Here is a 23,381-nt window from a genome sequence, read left to right as displayed (position 1 = left end):
AAAACACATCTAGAATATGTACCCATGTCTTCTCTCATTCTTCTCATGGATCACCTAGAAAAACACATCTAGAATGTGTATCCATGCTCTCTTTCTCTCTCTCTTTCTTCTCATGAGCTCATAGCTTTTCTATTTGTATTTCATGGATGACATATGCTCTTTCTCTTTCATGTGATCACTTGTATTCTTGAGATGTCATTTTTCAAGAATTATATTAGTGGTTGAGACATTTTGATATCAAGGTCTCTTCGAATAGTTGACTCGAGGTCTTGTGTTTTGGTCTTTAGCTTTTGTGCGGTGTGTCTTTTTCTTTTTCTTTTTATTTGAATTTGTTTGCCTTTTTATTTTTGAATTGTTTTGTGTGTCCTTTCATGCATTTGAGTGAGTTAAGAACCTAATATTAGAGGCTTTGTTCCTCAAAATTAGTGATTTCTTATACTCCTTTTGATTGTGCTCCTCATTCCTCCTTTCTTCATCTCTTTTGTCTACTTTACCATGAGTATTTGTGTAGGCTCATACTTTTGTTAAAGTGGGGGATAAATGTAGAATTGTAAATTATCATCAAGCTAATTTAAGCCTCATGTTTGTGCCCCTACTTTAGCGCGTCCCCCCTCATCTCCTGTCCGGGTCTGTTTAGTGCCTTAATTCTAGTTTATATGCCATATGCACTTACCAAATGACTCTCTAGAGGGGTGTCCTCCTCTTTGGGCCTTAATTTTTGTCCCTGATTAAGGAGGACCAGGGTGCTAGCACCTTGGTCGCCCTCAATGGGACCCATTTTTCAAGTGGAGGATGGGACCTATCTTTTGGTGGGAAATAAAATTGGTTGCTCTATATGACCGTTGGAGGTCTAATCGGTAAATTGAACTAGGATCTCATATATAAAGACAACTGATTAACCTAAGTTCATCCTAGAAATTTCATTCAAGCAATCAAACATTTAAGCATTGAAGTGCTCATCATCAAGCATTTCTAGAGATCTTTAAGACCACATTTCTTTCATTTAACCATTGTGGAGCAAATTACATCATTCATATGCAAGAATGTGTGTGTGATTAGGTTTTTCTCATGTTCGTGCTATTTCATACAACATATGTGATTACATGAAAGAAGCAAAGCATCATTATCATTCATTGCAGATTTGAGGCATATCTTTCCATTGTTTATTTTAGTATTTGCAATATTTAATTCAAGGTTAATTCCTAAAATAGGGGTTGACTTAGGAAAACCCCTATTCCCAACCTATTTCTCTTCTCTATTGTGCGCAAGAATAGGTACAAAGTTGCGATCTTTAGAATTGGCTTGATTACAATGACGAACCAATCTCCCATTGGAGTGCAGAAAGTGTGGAGGACCCAATAGACCACCATCCTAGTCCTGACAAATAGAAGCTCTTTCTAGGAACATGTCTGAATACTCTTACATTCCTTAGATCTAGGTTCATGGCTTGATTCGGTGATTTTAGCTCATTGTTTATGCATTTTTACTTTGATTCTAGCACATTTACCCTAATTTCAACACCTTCAACAATTCAATTCAACTCAAGGGAAAGAAGAGACACATTCAAGATCCCTAGAATTAGAGCAAAATTTAGATCTATTAGGTTTAGATCTATCTAATTCCTATCTTTTCCTAATGTAATTGGTCCCCAAGTAAAAATTAGCGGTTTTCATCCTTCTCATGGTGGAAACCCTAATTTTTCACCAACATTACACTATCCACTCTTCCTATATGGGGGGGGCCATAGGCCTCATCATAACATCTCAGTTTCTCCCTCAATCTTTTCATAAACATATATAATGCACCACATTCACATATTTCATGACTTGCAGTACTTTAATGAGCATAGTTTTTAGAAAAATGGAGTACCCATCACATTAATTGAGTGGGTCGCCTTTGAAGCTCCAAAATTGTCACAATCTCTATCTTTTAGAGGCATTTAAATTCAACATATTGATTTGATTATGAAGCTCACATTTTCCTTTGAACCTTGTAATATCTCAAGCAGTTATCTATGGCTGAGAGAAATCAAGGAACATCTCAAAATGGGGAGACCCAAAAATATCTTCTGCAAAGTGATGTCCTCTACCAGGTTTGATATCATATTACTTTGCAAAATTAATCATTTCATCAAATAATCAATCAGCTTCTTCATGGCCCTTCCAGCTCACAAGGGTCAATTTCTTATGCTTCTATTGAAACTAATAAATGGCAAGAATACTATAGAGATTGGCATGTTCAAAGGATATTCTCTGCTCTGCACAACCCTTACTCTACCCCTTGATGGAAAGGTTGGTCTCTCCGTATCCCATTTTATTTTTCATATGTTTTAATTTGTTTCTCTACCTCATATTTTTGAATATGATTGCACCATTTGAGGTAAGATTGTATTGGTTATAATACAACTATGGCCTTATTTTGATTTTCCCCATGATAGGCCATAGGCATTGATATAAATAGAGAATCATTTGATTTGAGGAGCCCTTTCATTGAGAAAGAAGGAATGACCCACAAAGTTGATTATAGAGAGGGCCCTTCTATGCCCATTTTGGATGAATTGATACAAAATGTAAATTCTCTTACAATGGATTTGTCTTGACATTCCCACAATAATGGAAACAGGTTGCTATAGTTTTATGAATGTTTGGGTGGTTTTTGTGAACTATCCTCCAAAGATAATAATTGATGGAGATGAGTGATGTTAATTAGGGTTACAATGTTGTCTTACAAGCTTTCTAAGAAAATAAATAGCTTTGATATCAATTGAAGAAAACTAAATAAACACATAAATTGCTACATAGAAATAAAGACACAAAAATTGCTACTCAACGGTTAATAAATCTTTATTAAAATATATAGGTCTAATACCAAATGAAGAAAATTAAATAAACACAAATACAGAAAGACATTGCTCCAAAGAAGATTTTTTATTATTTCAAATGATTTTCAAATATCTTGATCATGAAATCAAAGAGTAGCTAATCATAGAGATTAGATCTACACTTATTTCATTACAATATACCTCTTTATATAGAAGTCTTTGGCACATTGAATGCTAGCTAAAAATAGAAAAACAAACATGCATATTCATAGGCAGATACAAATTATAGTTTTAGAAATGCATGTCCTTAATTGCAGTTAACAACGTCATTCTAGTTTTAGAGCTTTTATTTTTAGCTCCACAAAGTAGAGTTCTACTTCATTCTATTTTTAGAGATTCTAGGTGATTTCCCCAATACAACTATGAGGGATTCTTTTGTATATTACCAATTTGCTTCATTATCATGTTCTCTTTTGTCTTGTTGAATTATTTAGTAGTTTTCAAGATATCTATGGTGGATTTGTTGTATAGTACTGAGTTTGTTAACCATTTTTTTTCTCAAGAGGAGATGGTGGAGTCTTTTGATCTTGTATTTGTAGATGCAGACAAACATAACACTCTAAATTACCATGAATGTCTGCTGAGATTGGTGAAGATTGGAGGGCTTGTTTGTTTCAATAATTCATTGTGGTGTGGTACTATTGTTGGACTTGTTGATGAAAAGGAGCTTGAAGAAGTAAGAAACAACACATGCTAGGGAAGAGGGGCCAGTAGTTGTACAGGGTCCAATAGTTGTACACCCATTTGTGCTTAAAATATCCAACCTTGCCATATATTTATACTATATATTGTAAATAAATAATCCACATGTAAATAAAAAAAAACCTAATTTTGGTCAAAATGGACCAATACTTGAACACAAGAGAACCTATAAATGTTATATAAATAAGGCATAAATACATTATTAACAAGTGAAATAAATATTTTTTTGTTTCAAATAAAATATCATAGCCATCCCCTATAAGTGTGTCATTTATAAAATAATATCCTCACTTAAACAAGTATTGATATCATAGTAAAAAATTATTATTCTTATGTGTACAACTATTGGGGTAGTAATGTATATGCATTGGAGTATTTCATATTAATAATTTGTCTTATCACAAATATAAATGTGAACACAATAAATACCTTGTTTTTTTCCATGAAATGTGAGGGATTATCCAAAGGTTTTAGTGTTCAACAATTGGTCCCTTTGTGGTCAATATAAGTTGTATTTTATATAATAATATGTTGTTTTTATAGCAACACATATTTTTTCATCTTCAACTATTGGTCCTTTGGTGTTGGATATAAAAGTTAGAGATAATGTACGTTTATGATTACTAATAGGTATTTGGTCCATTTAAGGTGCATATAAGTTATATTTTACATAGAAATACGATATTATATTAATTACAAATGATATTTAAATTTGATTAACTACTAGGGCTTTTTAGATTAAGTTTTGGTCAAATATTTAAAAAAAAATTGGACACTTCGCACTAGACACATTATTTTGACAAGTTGCATGATGAGTCACACCTTCAACCTTAGTTGTAGATAATTAAGTGTCCATTTTACATTTCTTAAAAAAAAAAGAGGTCTTATGATATTCTATGCGATGACTACATGTTGATGAAGTTAGCCCTCATGACTACTTGTCCCTCTCCTTTATATAATTGAGCTAAACAAGACACTTGCTACTAACAAACATATATAGATTTTCCAGCTACCTATTGGTGATGGGCTCACCTTATGTAGGCACATTTCCTAGACAAATTGGTTAGTTGTGGTTTTTATGGATTATTTGTTGTTGAATGTTTTGTTGTTTACTTTTTCTTTTGAAGACATTTCTAGGCAAGCATTACCTTCCCATGCACTCAAAAGTTTGAGAAGCAGTCATGTTTACAAAGTTTAATATTTTTTTATTTTTTTAAGTCAAGAATGTAAGTCTTAGGTGGTTTTGCACATGAAGAAATGAACAATAGAAGGGGTGAAAGGAATAAATCTTTATCATTTTTTTTTGTTTTTTGGATGGTTTATATTCTGTTTAAAGGCATTTTATATCATTAACAATGCGAGGTTTTCATTAACATATCCTCAAAAAGGCATTGTAAAGGGAGTTGGAAATGAAAAAAATATTGGCATTAAAAATATTTTATAATAATAGAATAATGCAAGAATTGAGAAAGTATGTTGGCAAAAAATAGATTTAAGGGTGATTCAATTGACAAAAGTTAAAAGAGAAAGATGTTAAAGGTTCTAATTACATGGACTTATTTTAAAAATAAGAAGATATGGGTTTTCACAAAGAGATATATTTGGATTTTATTTTGTGTTGGTTGATGAATATGATTTTATTGTGATAGGTATTTGGTCTATTATAGATAGAAGGGTTATTTTTGTTGTGAGCATATTATTAGTCAAACTCTCACACATTTAAAATTGTTTTGTTCAAGTGGAGAGAATCTTTGTTCATGTCATTTATAAGAAAGATAATTTCATCTTTGATGTTTGTATTGTCAAAGACACATGCACATTCTACTTTAGCTCCATTATTATTGCATTTGGTAACAAAATCTAGAGGGTCAAAATGAGGTTGGAGGACCATTCCCTTCTTGGTGAGTTTTTCACTTAGAGAATGATTGAAATGTTTGAATAGAATTGTGGGTAAGTGTAGATGGTTTATTTTTCAATTCAATGACATATTTTCTTGTTTGACATTTATGTGTGTTTTGTTATGTGCAATTTTGGTTTTCTCTTGTTAGGCAACAATCTAGTAGAATTGTGTTGTGTTTCTATCTCTTGACTAATAAGAGGGAAAGAATGTCTTTGTAATCAATAAAGGAGTGGTTTTACAATTTAATTAGATGTTTCTTATGCCCTAGAAGCATAGGTGAAGTGAAATGAGTTGATACATGGTTGGGTTGTTGGTCATTAGTTCAAGATTTACATTAGGGATTCAAGTATAGGAAATTACAAGGACATTGGTTATTTATATTTGGATTATGATAAAAAAATTGCTCATATTGCATGTGGTATATAGATAATCAAAGGTATCTTGATTGAGAAACTTTATTATGAACATATTAGGTAGTGTGAGGAAGAGGAAATGAATAATTAAATTCTGGGCTTAAGGGCAATAAACATAATGAATAACAAGTTTTACTCACATAAAAATGTGATGCAAAGAGCCAAACATCATGATGATATGTACAATTATCAACAATGGTTATTAAATATAAAGAGATAAAATATCAAGTTTATAAAGTGGCTAGATGAGATACAATGGTGGGTGCTCTAAATTTAGTGGAACAAGAACAAATTCACCTAAAATTGTACTATTCATGTGTGTGTGTGTGTGAGAGAGAGAGAGAGAGAGAGAGAGAGAGAGAGAGAGAGAGAGAGAATCAGGACACTTCCTCAAAATAGACACAAAATTAAATAAAAATTATTATAATTATATAAACTTTACGATTATAAATAAATTTAAATATAATAAATAATATCCTAATTTTATTTTAAAGTCCTTAAATCGAGTTATATGGAATGGATTTTTCTAATATAGTAAATGGGTTAGAAATTTTACTCTGCTCACTAAGGGGTGGCTACAATGCCAAATATTTGATTGCAAAGACTCATAATAAGCTACATAGGATAAAAAATGCAGTAATAATAGAAAACTATGCTACAAATACACAATCCTGTTGGAATCAAAGAACACTGATAGGGGGGGTGAGTTAATGTTCTGCAATCTTTAACTTTATCAAACTATTCTTTCAACCACTTAATACATATAAATAAAAGAAAGATGCAAGAACATAAAGAAAATAACCTCAACACCATAGCACCAATATTTTTGTATGTGGAAACTTGGTTAAGGGAAAAACCACAATGGGGATGAACCCACAAAATAAGTACACTCTGCAGAAGTATAAAAATATTACAATTAGAGAATGCACATGCATTCAAACACACTGCCTAGAGCTCACTTCTCAAGAGAGAGAAGCTCACTACCTACAACTCAAATACAAAGATTATAGATCATTTTAACTAATGAACAACATCTACAAATTCCAAGTATAGTTCCGGTTAAGCACACTACATGAATTTTATACACCTCATATCAAACTACTCTGTTACATTGTTCTACTATAATCTGGAGCACCAATCTCTATCTTGTACATGTGAAACTACGCACAATCAAACACTAACACCTTACACACATCCGAAATGATCAAAACCATTGCTCTTATATATTCGCAACAAGAAATCATATTAGCTACATGTCGACTCAAGAACATTATGAACCATGTACAAACTGGCAGCAAAATTTGAACTCAAATGCTAATACGGACCAAAAAAATCAAACACACACTACCAAATATGTTAGATGAACATCCTCAATCACAAAAACAATTTCCAAAGTCGCTCCACTAAATCCGCATAAGGATTTATCATGCTAGTTAGTCGTATTGCACCGTCAAACCAAAACCCGATACACTGAATCTTCTAACTCGCACATAAATCATCACTGGAAGCTAAAATTTTAGAATAAGGTACTCCAGACATCTATCAATCTTTCATTAAATCCACAACACAAAATATTAACCCAAAACAAAATACCAGCCAAAATACCAAACACTGTCAAACGCTTTGTTCTAAGCTTGTCAGACTTAAACCAATCTTCAATCTAACTTCTAGTATGAGAAAATAATTCACTTTGGATGGGTACATTGACTTGGGTTGCCATCAATGACAACACCTAAAAACCTGTGCATTGTATCTTGCCAAGAATCTCCCCCTTTGGCATTGATGGCAACACTTAGTGAAAAATGACTAAGTGTCAGACACACACTCAAAAACTCAAAAAATCCAAATCTCCAAAGCTCCCCCTGAGATGAACATTACATTTTTCACTTCCCTACACTCCCCCTTTGACATCAATGGCAAAGGTAGGAATCCGCATGCCAAAATTGATACAAAAAATCTACATACAACAACATATGTACACATAGACATTCCTATATTACATAAACTTAAATATATCTGCAAAATGTTTTTCAATGAATTCAAATGATTGTCCCAACCTTTCTTGAGACACTCCAAAACTGACATTCATCCCGTAGGGGCCCTCCGTTCCCGCCCCGATAGTCGATCGAATCGCTGGTTCATATAGCAACCAAAGTGACATGAATCAATTTGCCTAATACACACTACCGACACTTTATCGAATCAGTGGTCGTATGACTGACAAAGTGACATGAATCAATTCCCCTAATACACCATACCGGCACTTTATCGAATTGCTGGTGTATGACTATGAAAGTGACCGCCCCGCCCCTACTATTCTTCTCTGGGCCACCCTCTCTTCTCCGGAGCATGTTATGTATGGAATCGAGACCCCGCCCTCCCGTTAATTAATTGACTCTAGCAAGTTAATTAATTGTATGCTAGCAAGTTAATGAACTGACGAATCCCTCCCGGTGGGGGGCTCAGGGTACTCTAGCAAGTTAATTAATCGTATTCTAGCGTATTCTAGCAAGCGAATTAATTACTACCCCCTACTGTTTTAAAGGTAAGGGCTAGCAACTAGAATTCTCAAAAGCAAGCTGATTAATGAACGTGTGTGGGGAAACTATTGTCGGGGGGAGGGATTTTACATTGGGGGGCATAGTTATGAACGGATTAATGAACTGATGGCATTAACCCCTTTAAACCATTATAATGGAGGCCCCCTTATTAATTAGCCTGCTAGAATAAGGAGGCGGAACTATATCTCCCACCCACCCTGCTACGGGCCCTCTGCACTATCGATCAAAATGAATGGAAGAATGAAGGAGTGTTCATTGTACCTGGTAATCGATTGCGTCGACATGGCATTTCACGGGGCTGGTTCAGAGGCAACATGTGCTGCTTCCACCCGGTCAACCGAATCAACTAGCTCTGGGGCTGGATATGTAACTCGAGGATCTGGAACAGGGCTACCCCTCCTCCTGTTGCTTTTGCCTCCACCCCACTAGCTGAAGCATCTATTATGGGTGACTCTTCACCCGAAACTGGGACTGGGTTCTCAATCTCGATCAATAGGCTTTGCCCGGGTCGTCTACTGATTCAACCATAATTGGTGTTACTTCTGTCGCTCCCCCCACCGCCATAGCTTATGGTTCCATCACCTTCGTAGCTGCCTCTGCATCTATTGTTGGAACCACTAAATCAACTGGATCATCTGGGTCATCATCTGAATCTGGATATGGATCCGCCGGAACTGGCTCCCGATCTGTCAATGGCGGGGATATGTGCTTCACTTCCGTTGCTATCCGTGCCCATGCTGCCGGGTGCCGCAACCTCTTCTCCTGGTGCTTCTCCAATGGCTTCATATACAACTACATCAACCGCTGAAACGACTGCTTCACCGACTGACTCAACATGGCAGGGGCTGAATCGAGACCGAGCCCGTGCTAGGTGGTAGTAGTAGCTTCCTGTTTTTTGCTCGGATGGCTATGGCTCCGGATATGCTGCTGATACCATTCCCGGATCGACTACTGGTGCTGGATCGACTGCTGGTGTGGGGTATGAACCAACTAGCTCCGCTGCTAGACCCGGAACTGTGACTAGAGCTACTGGGACAGGAAGAGGTGCTGGATGAGGTGGTGGTGTTGCTTCAAAAGGACGCCTGCTCGGGCAGAATCAGAAGCTCCCTCGACGGCTCGACTGGCATTGGTTATTGAATCGAATGATCTACATATAGCTATTGATGGTGAATGAACCGGGGCCCCTACAATTCTATGGTGCTGGCTCCGGTCCAACAAATGCTACTGGTGCTGGCGGCTGGATCGACCGAATTGACAGAGTCGACCATAATTGACAGAATCTACTGCTCGGTCAACCAAATAACCTGCTCTGCATTGAGGCAGCTTCATCAACTGCATAATCAACAGGAACAACTGTATCAACAACTGGACCAACTGCGTAATCGACAGGAAAACATCTGTCGACTAAAGATCTGTGGGGTCATTGGTGACCATGACATCTTGGGCTTCTTGTAAAGCACTAAGCATTGTTTCCAACTTAGGAGCAACTAGAATTTGAAGCTCACCAACTCTACCAACAATCTTGTCCTTATCATGCATTAAGCTCTTAATTTTGTCAAGTAATGATACAACTTGACCTTCTTGACTAGCCACAGAAGCAGTCAAGGGATCAAAGGATTGAGAAATATATGCCAATTGCTTCTTATTCTCCTTTATCTACTTCTCAATATCTTCAAAAAAATTGGAAGATGATAAACAAGATTTATAGACATTGACTCCTTCAGATTAGGCATTTTGAATACTCTTACACAAGTGTCTAACAAAATCCTATCATTGGCAATCATCTCCTTCAATTCACTGAATCTTTATGAAGAAGTTGAGAAATACAACTTCAGAGATCCCAAGAACACCTGGAAGAAAAATACCGTCACAAGAGAAGATTGGAGGCAAAAACAAAATAATGGCTCTGAAGAAAAAGATTATCATTCAGAGAGGTAATCGAATATTTTAGAAAAATACAATACAATCCTTATAAAAGGAGAATATGAAACCCTAAAGATGTTCAACCCTAAAGAAACCCTAAAGGGATAAATTGTATTTAATAATTACAATAATTATTAAATACCTACCATATTATTAAATGCCTAAGTTTACATTAAGCGTAGAGTATAATAGACTAATAATTAAATAAATAATTATTAGCTAATACAAGATAACTCTAACAAATTCATTCCAGACCTTAATCTCAGCTAACTTTTTGAAGGACTCAAAGTGAATACTTGCAAAGTTGACTAGGCTCTTTAACTGTCTGGAGGGAGAATCAGACATGTCCCTAACAAATGTGGACATTATCTTCTCTAGGACACTGGATGTAAGACCTAGCAACTCACTGTCTTCCATGTGAGTTTTCAAAATCTCCTCTCTTGCCTTGGCTTGTGCAAAAGATGCAAACTTCAGCTTTTGGATGGGAGAGAGTGTGGCCAAGTTGATAGGACCTTGAGTCAATTCTGGATCATCCAAGTCCATCTTATCTTTCTCTAATAATTCATTCATTGCCCCTACAGTGTCTCTTGCTTCAATTTTGATTTCAATCTTCTTCTCCTCAGTCACCTTCATTGCTTCTTCCTCTAACACTTTCACTATCTCCACATTTTTTTGGAATAGAGGATTAGTATCCTCAATTGCATTCTACACTGTTTCTTCATTACTTTTATTCATCTCTTCTCCAACTCTTGTTTCTAAAACAAAGGAAACATTGACTTCAACTTGCTCAACATCCAGAACAAATGTATCATCACTGCCTTGCTCTTCTCTCGAGACAACATCAAACCTATGCTTTTCAAGAATTGCATTCAATATCTTCTATGTATCTTTCACCACTTCGTCTTCCCAATCATAAGCTTATTCACCTTTGTTTTACTACTGAACTCCCTTTTTGCTTCCTTAAATATATGATTCATCTCTTCAACTGATTTAATAGGGCACAAACTTATCAACACTTGCTCTCTAAGTATTTCCTCCTCAACGTTGGCATTAACTCTCCTCATCTCTAAGAGATTATATAGGCTTTTTGGAATCTTAGACATGATTTTTATAAGTGCCCTATTGAATGTATTCCAGTATTTTATTGTGGCTTCTTCCAATACTCTCTTCTCAGCACCATCAAATTTATCATAAAACTCAAAAAGTGGCTTTAAGTTACCTTCTACCGTTATGACTTTTTCTACATCATCAACAGACATACTGGACTTATATGTCTTCATTTTCTTACTTGCCTTCTCTTCACCAGATGGTTTGGCTTTAGAGACTCTTGCTTCTTTGGTACCCTTTGTCTTGATTTCCTTTACAACTTCATCAAACTTTGTTTCCTCATCATCTTCAACTGTTACATATTCTCTTGAACTTTTGGCCTTCTTTCTCTTTCCTTCCATGATAGATGATTTGACTTGTGATTTCATAGTGTTGGTTGGCTTAGCATAATCAGAGGTGCAGAGCTTCTGATATGTCTTGGCTTGCTTAGAGAGGCTCTTGGAATAGTAGATTTTTCCTCGGTGGATTTCTCCTCTTTAACTTGCAATGATCTCTTCTTGACCTCCTTGATAGCTTCTTTGGAAATGCCAATACTCTCTGCATACTTCCTCAACTTCTATTCTGACCTTCCAAACTATCTTAGGTCTCTTAAACTGAGAATGCAATTGTAGGTCTTTCTATGTAAATGTGCCAAACCTCTCCTCTGAAGTGTCTATTGGCTTGCTCAAGAGATGTTGAGCATACATATCCAAAATCTGTGCATCAACTTCATACCCCATGGGCATGATCCAAACTATCCTAGGCTCTAATGCTCCCATCAAGTACTGATCAATATCAGCCATGAAACATATTGTGTCTTAGTACTTCTTAACAATTGATTTAGGGATCCTTTCCCTATCTTGCATTACACTTTGAAAATTATTGAAGTAACCCCAAAGAGCAGTTCTCCAAGCCTTACTATCACCAATGCTATATAAAAGTTCTCTGATTTGACAGTCACTGGTCTGTCATATTCTTATTGAACATTCCCAATTCTCGGAACCTCATTAATGAAGTAAAAGAATAAACACAAGATCAAGGTTCCATACTTGAAGGTGTTCTTCTTGTCCCATTTTATCTTGGTCAGATTCTTCATTAGCTCACTTCGCAGCAACTCACATAAGTCATATTTTTTTATTTTCCTTGATCATCTCATAGGTTGCATAGATTGCAGTACCAGATATAGAGTTCTCCCGACTAGAGTGATAGATCTTGTAACCAATCACCATGGAAGAAAATTTTATGCCATGCTCAAGTATGTCATTGATTGTCATTGCCCTTTTGTCAAAATTTTGATCTAGTTGTATCAGTGATGAGATGGTAATTCACGGACTTCAATGTGGGAAAATCATTGGATGAGCTTAGACTAGTTACGACCTTGATGGCATCCTTGGTAATCTTAAATGACTTGCTCAACCACATAAATTCATCATCGGCTCAAAACATACCGGACCCATTCTTTTTCATCAAACAATGGGGAACTTGACACCTTGAGAAAAATTCTTCTCCTCCAACACTCTAAATTCTAGTTTAAGCCTGAAAGCATTTCCTAACAATTGCTTGGAGTACAGATTCAACATCTTTGAGCTCCCTAGCTCCTCAAGATTTGCATGAATGTAAGCCCTAATGTATTTGATGTGAAGAAATCCATATGGAACCAAGGAAAATGCACAATACATGAACTATAATATCAATGACCAATGGAGTGCCCATTTCAGAAATTTCAACTTAAAAAACTTCACAGGTTAATACCTTTTTTTCTAGATTAGGGTTTCATACAAAATCACCTTCACACTTCGATATCTCATAAATCTTCTTACAAAGCACTCTTAACCTCTTTCTCTTTGAATGCAAAGTGACAAATGAGAAGGTTAAGTTGCCTTTTATCATCCGCACGCTTAACTTTTTAGTAAAATAAATTCTCTTGCCCTAAACCTTCCAGATACCCTTAATTCTCAGACCGCTTTACAAAAATTCATCTGCGGATCTTTAATATTACCCGATTTATTTCGAAAATCAATCCAAATCATTTGTAATACCCTAATACAACTTCTATCAACCTATTGGATTTAGGCACCAAATGCTAGTAGGGGGAAATAGGATTTTCTTGAAAACTCCCCCTAGGTCAGAGACCTGAAATTAATTCTCGGATGAATTCCAGCACCGGATTCAAGTGTGGACCCATTTCCTATATTGGCATAACTTTTCTTTACCCATGTCTTCTTCATTTAATTCCTGATCTGATCTATTTTCCCTTTACCTTTATCGTTTGTTTTCACACTCTTGTTCTTGTTTTTTGGACCCTTCCTATCTACATTCTTGCTTCTACAAAATCTTGCAATGTGACTGGATTTGTTGCAATTATAGCACATAACATTTCCCTGTCTAGACCTGTAATTCCCTTGATTTCCTCTTGATCTACAATGATTAGCAATGTGTCCAAACCTATTGCACGCATAACATCTAACATTCCCTCTATTGAAAGACTTATTCATCATACTTTTGCATTCACTCGATTTACATCCATACTTATTGCAATTGAAACATTTACCAGAGAAAGATGGACCATTTTGGTTCATTCTACATCGACATTGAATAGATTTATGACCAAATTTATTGCAAACAAAGAAATTACCATTTAAAGATGGATACTTTTGAGTGTTGGGTGGTCTTACCAGAGACCCTCTAGATTTGTTCTTATAATTAGGATTGCTTTGACCAGATCTAGAGCTTTCACCTTTCTCAAATCCAAGACCTTTCTTGTTATCTACCCTCTTCTGGCTTTCAAGTAATGCATCAAGTTTGGTTGAGATAATCTTGAACTTCTCCTTGTACTCATTTGCAGTCACAAGTTCATTCCTAAGAGTAACAATCTACTTTTCAAGTTCTTCCTCATTGTGCTTTGATCCTTGCAGGTCAAGCTTCAATTGCCCAATCTCACAATAGAGTCTATTGCATTCATCAAATCTTTCTTTCAAGGACTCATTAAGATTCTCGTCATTCTTCTTTCTTCCCTCAATCTCCTTGGTCAACCCCATCACTATAGATTCCATCTCATGTTTCAGGACTGCATTATCCTTTGCAAGGTTCTCACATTCTTCTGTCTTCTCTTTCAGGCTTGACTCGGGTAACCATCTTGCATGCTTTTGCTTTCTTTCTACTTTAGCTGATCACAAAGTTCCTTTCTCTTTTCGCTAGACTTGTTCAGTGGCTCTTTCAATGACTAAATAAAATTTTCAGCAACTCCCAGACTTCAACTTTGGACTGATCAAGATCATCTAGTGCGACTAGGAGTTGTTGATGAAGACCACTGGAATCCATTGAATCACCTTCCCGAATCTTCCTCAAGCTGTTAGAATTCTTCCGAGGAACCAAACTCTGATACCAATTGTTGAAATCAAGGAACACTGAGAGGGGGAGTGAATTAGTGCTCTGTTATCTTTAACTTTATCAAATTGTTCTTTCAACCACTTACTGCATGTGAATAAAAGAAAGATGCAAAAACATAAAGCAAATAACCTCAATATCATAACACCAAAATTTTTGTACATGGAAACCTAGTTAAGGGAAAAACCATCGTGGGGATGAACCCACAAAATTGTTAGAGTTATCTTGTATTAGCTAATAATTATTTATTTAATTATTAGTCTATTAAACTCTACGCTTAAGCTAAACTTAGGAATTTAATAAATATTGTAGGTATTTAATAATTATTCTAATTATTAAATACACATTATCCCTTTAGGGTTTCTTTAGGGTTACTATTATCCTTTTATAAGGATTGTATTGTACTTTTTCATTAAATTGATTCCCTTTCTGAATGATAATTTTCTTCTTCAGAGCATTTATGTTTTTTTTCTTTATGTGCCTCCATTCTTCTCTTGTGATAGGTATTTGCATGCAGGTGTTCTTGGGATCTCTGAAGTTGTATTTCCTCAACTTTTTCATGGTATCAGAGCCTACATCTGTTGCTACTTGTTCATGATTTTTCACAAGATTTTTGGAGGAGGGTTTCAAGTTTTTTCAAAATTTTTTATTGGATCTGGGGTAGCTATTTTGTTTCTGATCATTTTGGGCTCAAATGGACCTCACCGTTGAGCTTAGAATGCCCCAAAACCCCCATTTCCATATAAAATTTATCAAATTTGGGTTATGAAATTTTTCTTTGGTTTTGCTTCTTTTTTTGCACAAATTTCAAGAAATTCGTCAAAAAAATCATTAAAAAAAATTAGAGCATTTTGGGACAAAACATATCTCACCGTTGGCTTCCAAAGGGTGTTTCCATTCATTTTGATATAATTCGACCTATTTCGGTAACAAGTGCATCCAGGCCATGATTTTTTCATTGCCACACTTTACGAGGCACAAAAATCCTTACAGCTGTACCTGCAAATGCGTCAGAAAATTTTTGTCAAAATATATATATATATATATATATATATATATATATATATATATATATATATATATATATATATATTTTAATTTTTAAAATTTTTTTTACCCTTTTTATGCTCAAAAAGAGGGTTTTTTTTTTTTTTTTTTTTTTTTTGGGCCATAATTTGGGCAAACGGAGTCGTTTTTTCGAAATCGAATAGTCGTCAGAAAGCTGGTTCCGAGCTAGACCTCATGGTGTTAGAATTTTTTTTTCAATTTTTCTGTTTGACTATGTTTTTTTCCAGTCAAAGTGGGGTCTCTTTTTTGCACTCCGGGAGCCATAGAATGAGCATCTGAACTTCGTTTTTCAAAAACTTTATATCATTGGAAAGATTGTTCTATGCACTTTCCATCCATATGATTTTTCTTTCTAGATTCTGCTCCAGGAATATTTTATCAGTTTTTTATTTTTCAGCACTCTAGTGGATATCTTGGTTGTTTCAGGTCCTGGGATCTCTTCTCTGAGTAGGGTGTCTCAGTTTTGATTCTTCTTTCTATTTCTAGTCTTCTTATCATTGTAGCTTCATTTATGCAAACACACTGAGATAAAGTGTCATCATGCATTGTTTACATGGAATCTTGCACCTCTTGTGCCTTATTGTACATGCACTACTTATAAATTGCCATGAGGGGGTTGATGTTTGCCTTGTTTGTCATCTATCTTTGTCCAGTGAGTGTTCCTTCCATGACATTCACCTCATGTTGTGTGTCAAGTGAGTGTTCCTTCCGCGACACTATGTACTTTCTCTACACTTTCGATGTTCCTGGTTCTTCATCGCGCAGTTCTTGTTGGCCGTTCTTTTCAGTGTACATGTCCCTCTCCCTTTTCAGCATTATGGGGAGGTTTGTCTTGTTGGTTCTAATGCTTCCTTGGTTTGATTGATCAGCTCTTCAGGCTTTGGTGTCTCATGCCATCTGTATCTTCGAGTTCAGTTGTTTGCCTTCGTTTGCCATCTGATTCGGGTAGTGTCATTTGAGGGCACTCATGCAGATTACAGTCTTCTCTACCTGGTCGTGTTCTATTTTAGTGGAGGTTTTTCAGATCAACAGTTACTCTTCGACAGTGTTTGCAGCTATTTTCTGCTTCAGTGGTGTTCTTCTTTCTTTTCCATCTCTTTTTGGAGTAGAGTTTTCTTCCCATGTGGTTTTCTCTATTTTTCCATTTCATAGAGATTTGGTTGTGATTGGGTACCTCATTAGGCCTTGTTGCCGAGATCCAAATTTGCCTTCATCATGTAGTTGCATATTTTGCTTCATGCATTTAGTTTTTTAGCTACTCCCTAAGTTCATCTTAAAGGGGGGATGTTAGAGTTATCTTGTATTAGCTAATAATTATTTATTTAATTATTAGTCTATTAAACTCTACGCTTAAGCTAAACTTAGGCATTTAATAAATATTGTAGGTATTTAATAATTATTCTAATTATTAAATACACATTATCCCTTTAGGGTTTCTTTAGGGTTGCTATTATCCTTTTATAAGGATTGTATTATACTTTTTCATTAAATTGATTTCCTTTCTGAATGATAATTTTCTTCTTTAGAGCATTTATGCTTTTTTGCTTTATGTGCCTCCATTCTTCTCTTGTGACAGGTATTTGCATGCAGGTGTTCTTGGGATCTCTGAAGCTGTATTTTCTCAACTTCTTAAAAAATAAGTATACTCTACAGAAGTATAGAAATGTTACAATTAGAGAATCATGCACATGCCTTCAGGTACATTGCCTCGAGCTCACTGCTCAAGAGAGAGAGGCTCACTGCCTACAACTCAAATACAAAAATTACAGATCATTTGAATTGATGAACAACATCTACACATGCCAAAATATAGTTCTGGTTAAGCACAATACATGAATTCCATACACCTCATCTCTCACTGCTTTGTTACACTGTTTTGCTATAATCTAGAGCACCAATCTCTATCTTGCGCACGTGAAACTGCACACAATCGATCACTTACACCTTCCACACATCCAAAATGATAAAAAAACATTGCTCTTATATATCCGCAACAAGAAATCATATCGGTTACATGTCGGCTCAAGAACATTTAATTATTTTATGAACCATATACAAACTGGTGGCAAAATCCGAACTCAAATGCTAATGCAGACCAAAACAATTGAACACATGCTATCACATATGTTGGTTAAACATCCTTGATAACAAAAACAATCGCCAAAGTTTCTCTACTAAACCTGCATAAGAATTTATCATGCTAATCGACCGTATTGCACTGTCAAACCAAAACCCAATACACTGGATCTTCTAACTCGCACATCGATCATCACCAGAGGCTAAAATTATGGAATAAGGTACTCTAGACATCTATCAATCTTCCCTTAGATCCGCAACACAAAATATTAACTCGAAACAAAATACCAACCAAAATACCAAACACTGTCAATCGCTTTGTTCTAAGCTTGCCAAACTTAAACCAATCTTCAATCTAACTTTCACTATGAGAAAATCATTCACTGTGGATGGGTACACTGACTTGGGTTGCCATGAATGACAACACCTGAAAATCTATGCAGTGTCTCTTGCCAACAAATCTGTACTACAAGAGAAGAATATAAGTTGCATATTTAAAATTGATAGAGGATATAGGAACAAAAGGTTGTGCTATAAAGAATAGTCTACTACAACAAGAATTCATTAAGAAGCTACAAAAATAGCATAAGTCATATTGTAGGGGTTTTTTTAAATCGCATAATAACCACTCTATAAATACCCAAATGCTCACACAAAGAAAATAACTCACTTTTCAAAGTAGCAACTCATATAATCTCAACATTCATGAAAACACACACAATCCAAGAGAGAAATCAATTTTAAAAGAGTAATATTTTTTACAATTAATTTAGAAATATACATGTTTCTAAATTTGTTTGTACAACATTCATTGCTTTGAAGTGCTAGGCCAAAATCTAAGATTCTCTATTTTTCTTTTGGCTCTTTGACTCCATGCGCTCCTCTATTTCTTTTTGTCTTTTTCTCTATTTTTTTCCCTTTATCTTGTTGCTCCTCACTATTGTCCATTCTTCTCCCATTCCCTTCCTTTCCTTGTCTTTTTTTTTCTTTCAAAATCCCCCCCAAAATCTAGAAATTTTTGTTGCAAATTCTACCTAAACTACTTTAGAACTCAAAATCCTTCATTAATTTTCAACAACTCCTTCCTTGGGTTGAAAATTCTCTCCTAAACCCAAATCCTACTAATTTGGCTTGTTTCTAGGCATACATGGGTAGTTGCTACCTCAAATAGTCAAAAACTTTAAAATTTTAAAACTTTTCCCTTTATATGCGGCGATGATTGAAAGAAATTTAAATAAATAAAAAAATAGCGCATAAATTATAGTGCCCTTGCATCAAGAACAAATAAGATTGGACATATAAAGGGGAAAGGATCTCAATAAAAAATTGACACTAAAGAGTTGAGACCCAACATGAATTTTTTGAAAACCCTTTTATTTGATTAAAAAAATCCATATCTATGTCTACCAAAAACATGACGAAAAATCTCTATTTCATGTTTTATCAAGAAAAACCTTATTTTCATTATTAAAAAAAAAAAAATGATTTTTTTTTGACATATCTACTTATTGAGAACAAAGTCACATCTTTAGTACAAAAGAAAAAGAAATGTCCTCCATTGTTTGCATTTTGAATTTTCTCTATAATTTTTTTCCTCAAACCTATGTTTCCTAGAGCAAACTCAAACTTCCACATTTTAATTGTCTTTTCTTCAATTTTTATAGATTTTTTTTGTTTAAAAAATGTTTTAAACTTCATTTCCATTGGAATTTGCAGTATTTTAAAATACTTTTTTCTTCACATTTTTAATTGAAATTATATATTTTTCTATTTATAATATAGTTTTCATTTAAATTTCTTAAAAGAAAATTTGACTAAAAGATCAAACTTTGTATAGAACAATAATTGAAAGATTTTACAAAAAATAATAAAAATTAAGCATTCTATTATGATATATATATATGTATATGTATGTGTGTGTGGAAGTTTATAAATATCTTATCTTGTCTTTATTTTATTATTCACTTTGTCATTTCTATTTCTTGTTTTTAATAACATAGATTCACATCTATATATGCATGTCTATTTTAAATGTGAAATAGGTTTTTTTTAAGAGGAGATATTTTTATCTTGATGGACGATTTTATATCATTCACAAAGGCTGGAACCTCTTCAACTAAAAGTCAACGACTTAGGGATATCCATTTTGTCAAATTCGTTCAAAGTATGATCTCAATCTCATTCCTTATGATATTGGAGCCTTGCACTCAACAAAACTTAGTCTGTGATGGTTTCATTAAGAATCCGATACACCACATCCACATATTCACAAATCAAAGACCTATTGACAAAGGAAGGCCCATACACTTGTATTGAGAAAGATAAAACAATTAAACGGATAGGACAACAAAGAACAAAAGATAAGTGTTGAATAGTTAATAGGGTGCCCGGTGCACCACATCCACATATTTCCCGACTTTGATTGCTTTTATGAACAAACTTTAAAAAACTGGAGTACCACATTAGTTTAGCGCGTCCGATGTGCAGTTCCTAGTTTGTCACTGTGACCGCCTTTCGGAGGCATTTCAGTTCAATATACTGATCTGATTACATAGCTCATATTTTCGTCTGTACTTCGAAACATCTCAAGCAGTTATCAATGGCGGAGAACAATCAAGGAACATCTCAAAATGCCAATGTGGAAACCCAAAAACATCTCCTGCAAAGTGATGCCCTCTACCAGGTTTGATCTCGTCTTTTCATCATATGAATTATCCAATTTCCATTCTTGTATAACCAAATTCTTTTGCAGTATATTCTTGAAACAAGCGTTTATCCCCGTGAACCAGAATGTTTGAAAGAACTCAGAGATCTCACTGCAAAACATCCACAGTAAGATCTATATAAATAACCTATAATTTTATAGGAACGCAACCTTGCCTCCCCTGCGGAGTAGGAACGCTTCATACATGTAGATTGACTGAAAATGTTATGTGGGTTTTTATCAGTGCCATTATAGCTATTCCAGCTCACGAAGCTCAATTTTTGATGCTTCTGTTGAAACTAATAAATGCTAAGAAGACTCTAGAGATTGGCGTTTTCACAGGATATTCTCTGCTCTGCACAGCTCTTGCTCTGCCCACTGACGGAAAGGTTGGTCTCTCAATGTCCTCTGGAGTTTTTCATATGTTTTAAGTTGATTCTCTGCTCTGCCACTGGGTCTTATTCAAGATTCATAACAGAAGAAATAACATGAAAAGAACTTAAAAATGGATTAATTTTGGTTCTTATTTCTAGATCTTGTGAACGCCATTAAAATTCCTTCTGCTCCTTCTACCCTTATACCCTAGATTTATGTTCATCATTGCTCGTAGAATTGCTTAGATTATAATGCAAACTCTTGACATTATTTTGATTTTCTCCGTGACAGGTCATAGGCATCGATATAAACAGAGAACCATATGACTTGGGGAGGCCTATCATTGAGTCAGCAGGAATTGCCCACAAAATTGATTTCAGAGAGGGCCCTGCTTTGCCCATTTTGGATGAATTCATACAACATGTAAATTCTCTCACCATGGATTCATCTTGAAAATGACATTCCCACAATAATGGAAATAGGTTGTTTTGGGTAGTTGTTGTGAACTACCCAACACAGGCAATAATTAGGGTTACAGTGTTATGCCTTATGGGCTTTCTCTAGTATGCTATTGTTTTCTAGGTGATGTTCCCAATACCACTATCAAGGATTCTGTTGCACATTACAAGTCTACTTCATTATCATGTTCTTTTTGGGCCTGTTGAATTCATTAGCAATCTCCAAGATATCTATGGTGGATTTATTGTATAGTAATGAGTTTGTTAATCATTTGTTTTCACTCAGGAGGAGATGGTGGGGTGTTTTGATTTTGCATTTGTAGATGCAGACAAACACAACGCTCTGAACTACCATGAACGTCTGCTGAGATTGGTGAAGATTGGAGGACTTATTTGTTTCGACAATTCACTGTGGTGTGGTACTGTTGCTGGGTGTGTTGCAACCCTGCCTGAACAAGTGATAAATGCAACACACTATGTAATTGAGCTGAACAAGGCACTTGCTGCTGACAAACGTATAGAGATTTGCCAGTTGCCTATTGGTGATGGGCTCACCTTATGTAGGCGCATTTCCTAGGCAGGTTTCAGGTTTGTGTTTGTTGTGTTGTTTTAAGGAATTATGAGAAGAGAGACAGAGGTGTCAACTGGAAGTCTGTTAGTTGCATGCATGTCAAATTATTTTCATCAACTATGGGTTTTATAAATTATCTATTCTTGAAAGTTTTATTTTGTATTCATGAACTCAAAAATTGAGAAGCAGTAAAGGTTACAAGGTTTAATGTGTGTTATTTTTTAAGTTTCAGGAATGTGAGTGTTGGGTGGCTTGGCACAGGAAACCATGTATAATAGAAGAGGTTAATGGAATGAATTCTATTCTAAATATATTTGGGAGCATATCTACTATTATATCAATGATCAGTTTATATTGGTCTTTTAATTATAAAGAATCGTATTTTAAAATATAACTAGCAATTGCATCTTGGTGTCCGATGGGTATGCCGAAGTAGTGTGAAGGTCATTAAGGAAAAGTTCTGGTCTATTTATTGCATGTATTTATACAATACATGAGATCAATTGGTAGGCCATTTAACAAGTCTAAATGGAGAAGTGATAACTTCAAATCAACTATGTATTTACTTATAGGGGTCAAAGTATGACTGAAACAAAACCTTTGAATAAGGAAGATAATAATACTCCATTACCAATAGACTCGTGTTATGTTTACAATAGGAAGAGAGGGAGAGTTATGAGTAGAAAGAGGGAGATAAAGAGAGAGAGAGGAGAGGTGGAGATATATGGGGAGAGAAGAGTTAGAGGTAGAGAGATAAAGATAGATGGGAACAAAAGAGGTAAAGATAGAGAGTTAGATAGAAGGAGAGGGAGGGAGTAATGAAGGGAGAGATGGAGAGATAAAGAGGGGGATAAAATATGAGAGAGATAGGTAAAGAGATAAAATGTGGGAGAGAGAGAGAGATAACTAATTAATTTATCCTTATATTTATAAGTTTACAACCTTATTATACAAATTAGTTTTATATGATAAGTTTTATGTGATCCAATGGAAACATTAATATTAATTGCCAATAGACCATTGTTTTTGTTAGATATCAATTTGACTAATTTGGAGCCCTACAAACATAGGTTTTTTCATGCATATGACCACTTGTTGCATTCCTTTCATCAATATGAAAGTTTACACTTACAAGGTTGGTACTGATTATCCTTTTTTTTTTCTAACCAAAAAAATCATTAATTATTATTGCCTAATGTGAATTAAAAATTATTTAATCAATATTAAAATAATTATAGAATTTAAACTAATTATTAATAAGTATTACAATCATAAT

At 35.0% G+C, this 23,381-nt stretch overlaps 1 protein-coding gene across 1 annotated transcript; it reads left to right on the top strand.

The window, feature by feature from the left end:
• Positions 1-20,406: 20,406 nt before the first annotated feature.
• LOC131051080 (caffeoyl-CoA O-methyltransferase 1) lies at positions 20,407-22,322 on the top strand. The gene is made up of 5 exons (XM_057985444.2): positions 20,407-20,680; positions 20,750-20,829; positions 20,946-21,090; positions 21,368-21,499; positions 21,821-22,322. The coding sequence occupies exons 1-5, from the start codon at positions 20,597-20,599 to the stop codon at positions 22,109-22,111; spliced, it is 732 nt and encodes a 243-aa protein (XP_057841427.2). The 5' UTR covers positions 20,407-20,596; the 3' UTR covers positions 22,112-22,322.
• The last annotated feature ends 1,059 nt before the right edge of the window (positions 22,323-23,381 follow it).

Source organism: Cryptomeria japonica, chromosome 6 (assembly GCF_030272615.1).
Source record: "Cryptomeria japonica chromosome 6, Sugi_1.0, whole genome shotgun sequence".
Taxonomy (NCBI): domain Eukaryota; kingdom Viridiplantae; phylum Streptophyta; class Pinopsida; order Cupressales; family Cupressaceae; genus Cryptomeria; species Cryptomeria japonica.
This window is presented reverse-complemented; position numbering and strand designations above follow the sequence as displayed.

Bases quoted from the DNA above. Each gene is read 5' to 3' on its own strand.
- LOC131051080 (XM_057985444.2), top strand. From the start codon at position 20,597: ATGGCGGAGAACAATCAAGGAACATCTCAAAATGCCAATGTGGAAACC. The intron at 20,681-20,749 runs GTTTGATCTCGT...ATTCTTTTGCAG, and splicing joins AAAGTGATGCCCTCTACCAG to TATATTCTTGAAACAAGCGT. The intron at 20,830-20,945 runs GTAAGATCTATA...GGTTTTTATCAG, and splicing joins CTCACTGCAAAACATCCACA to TGCCATTATAGCTATTCCAG.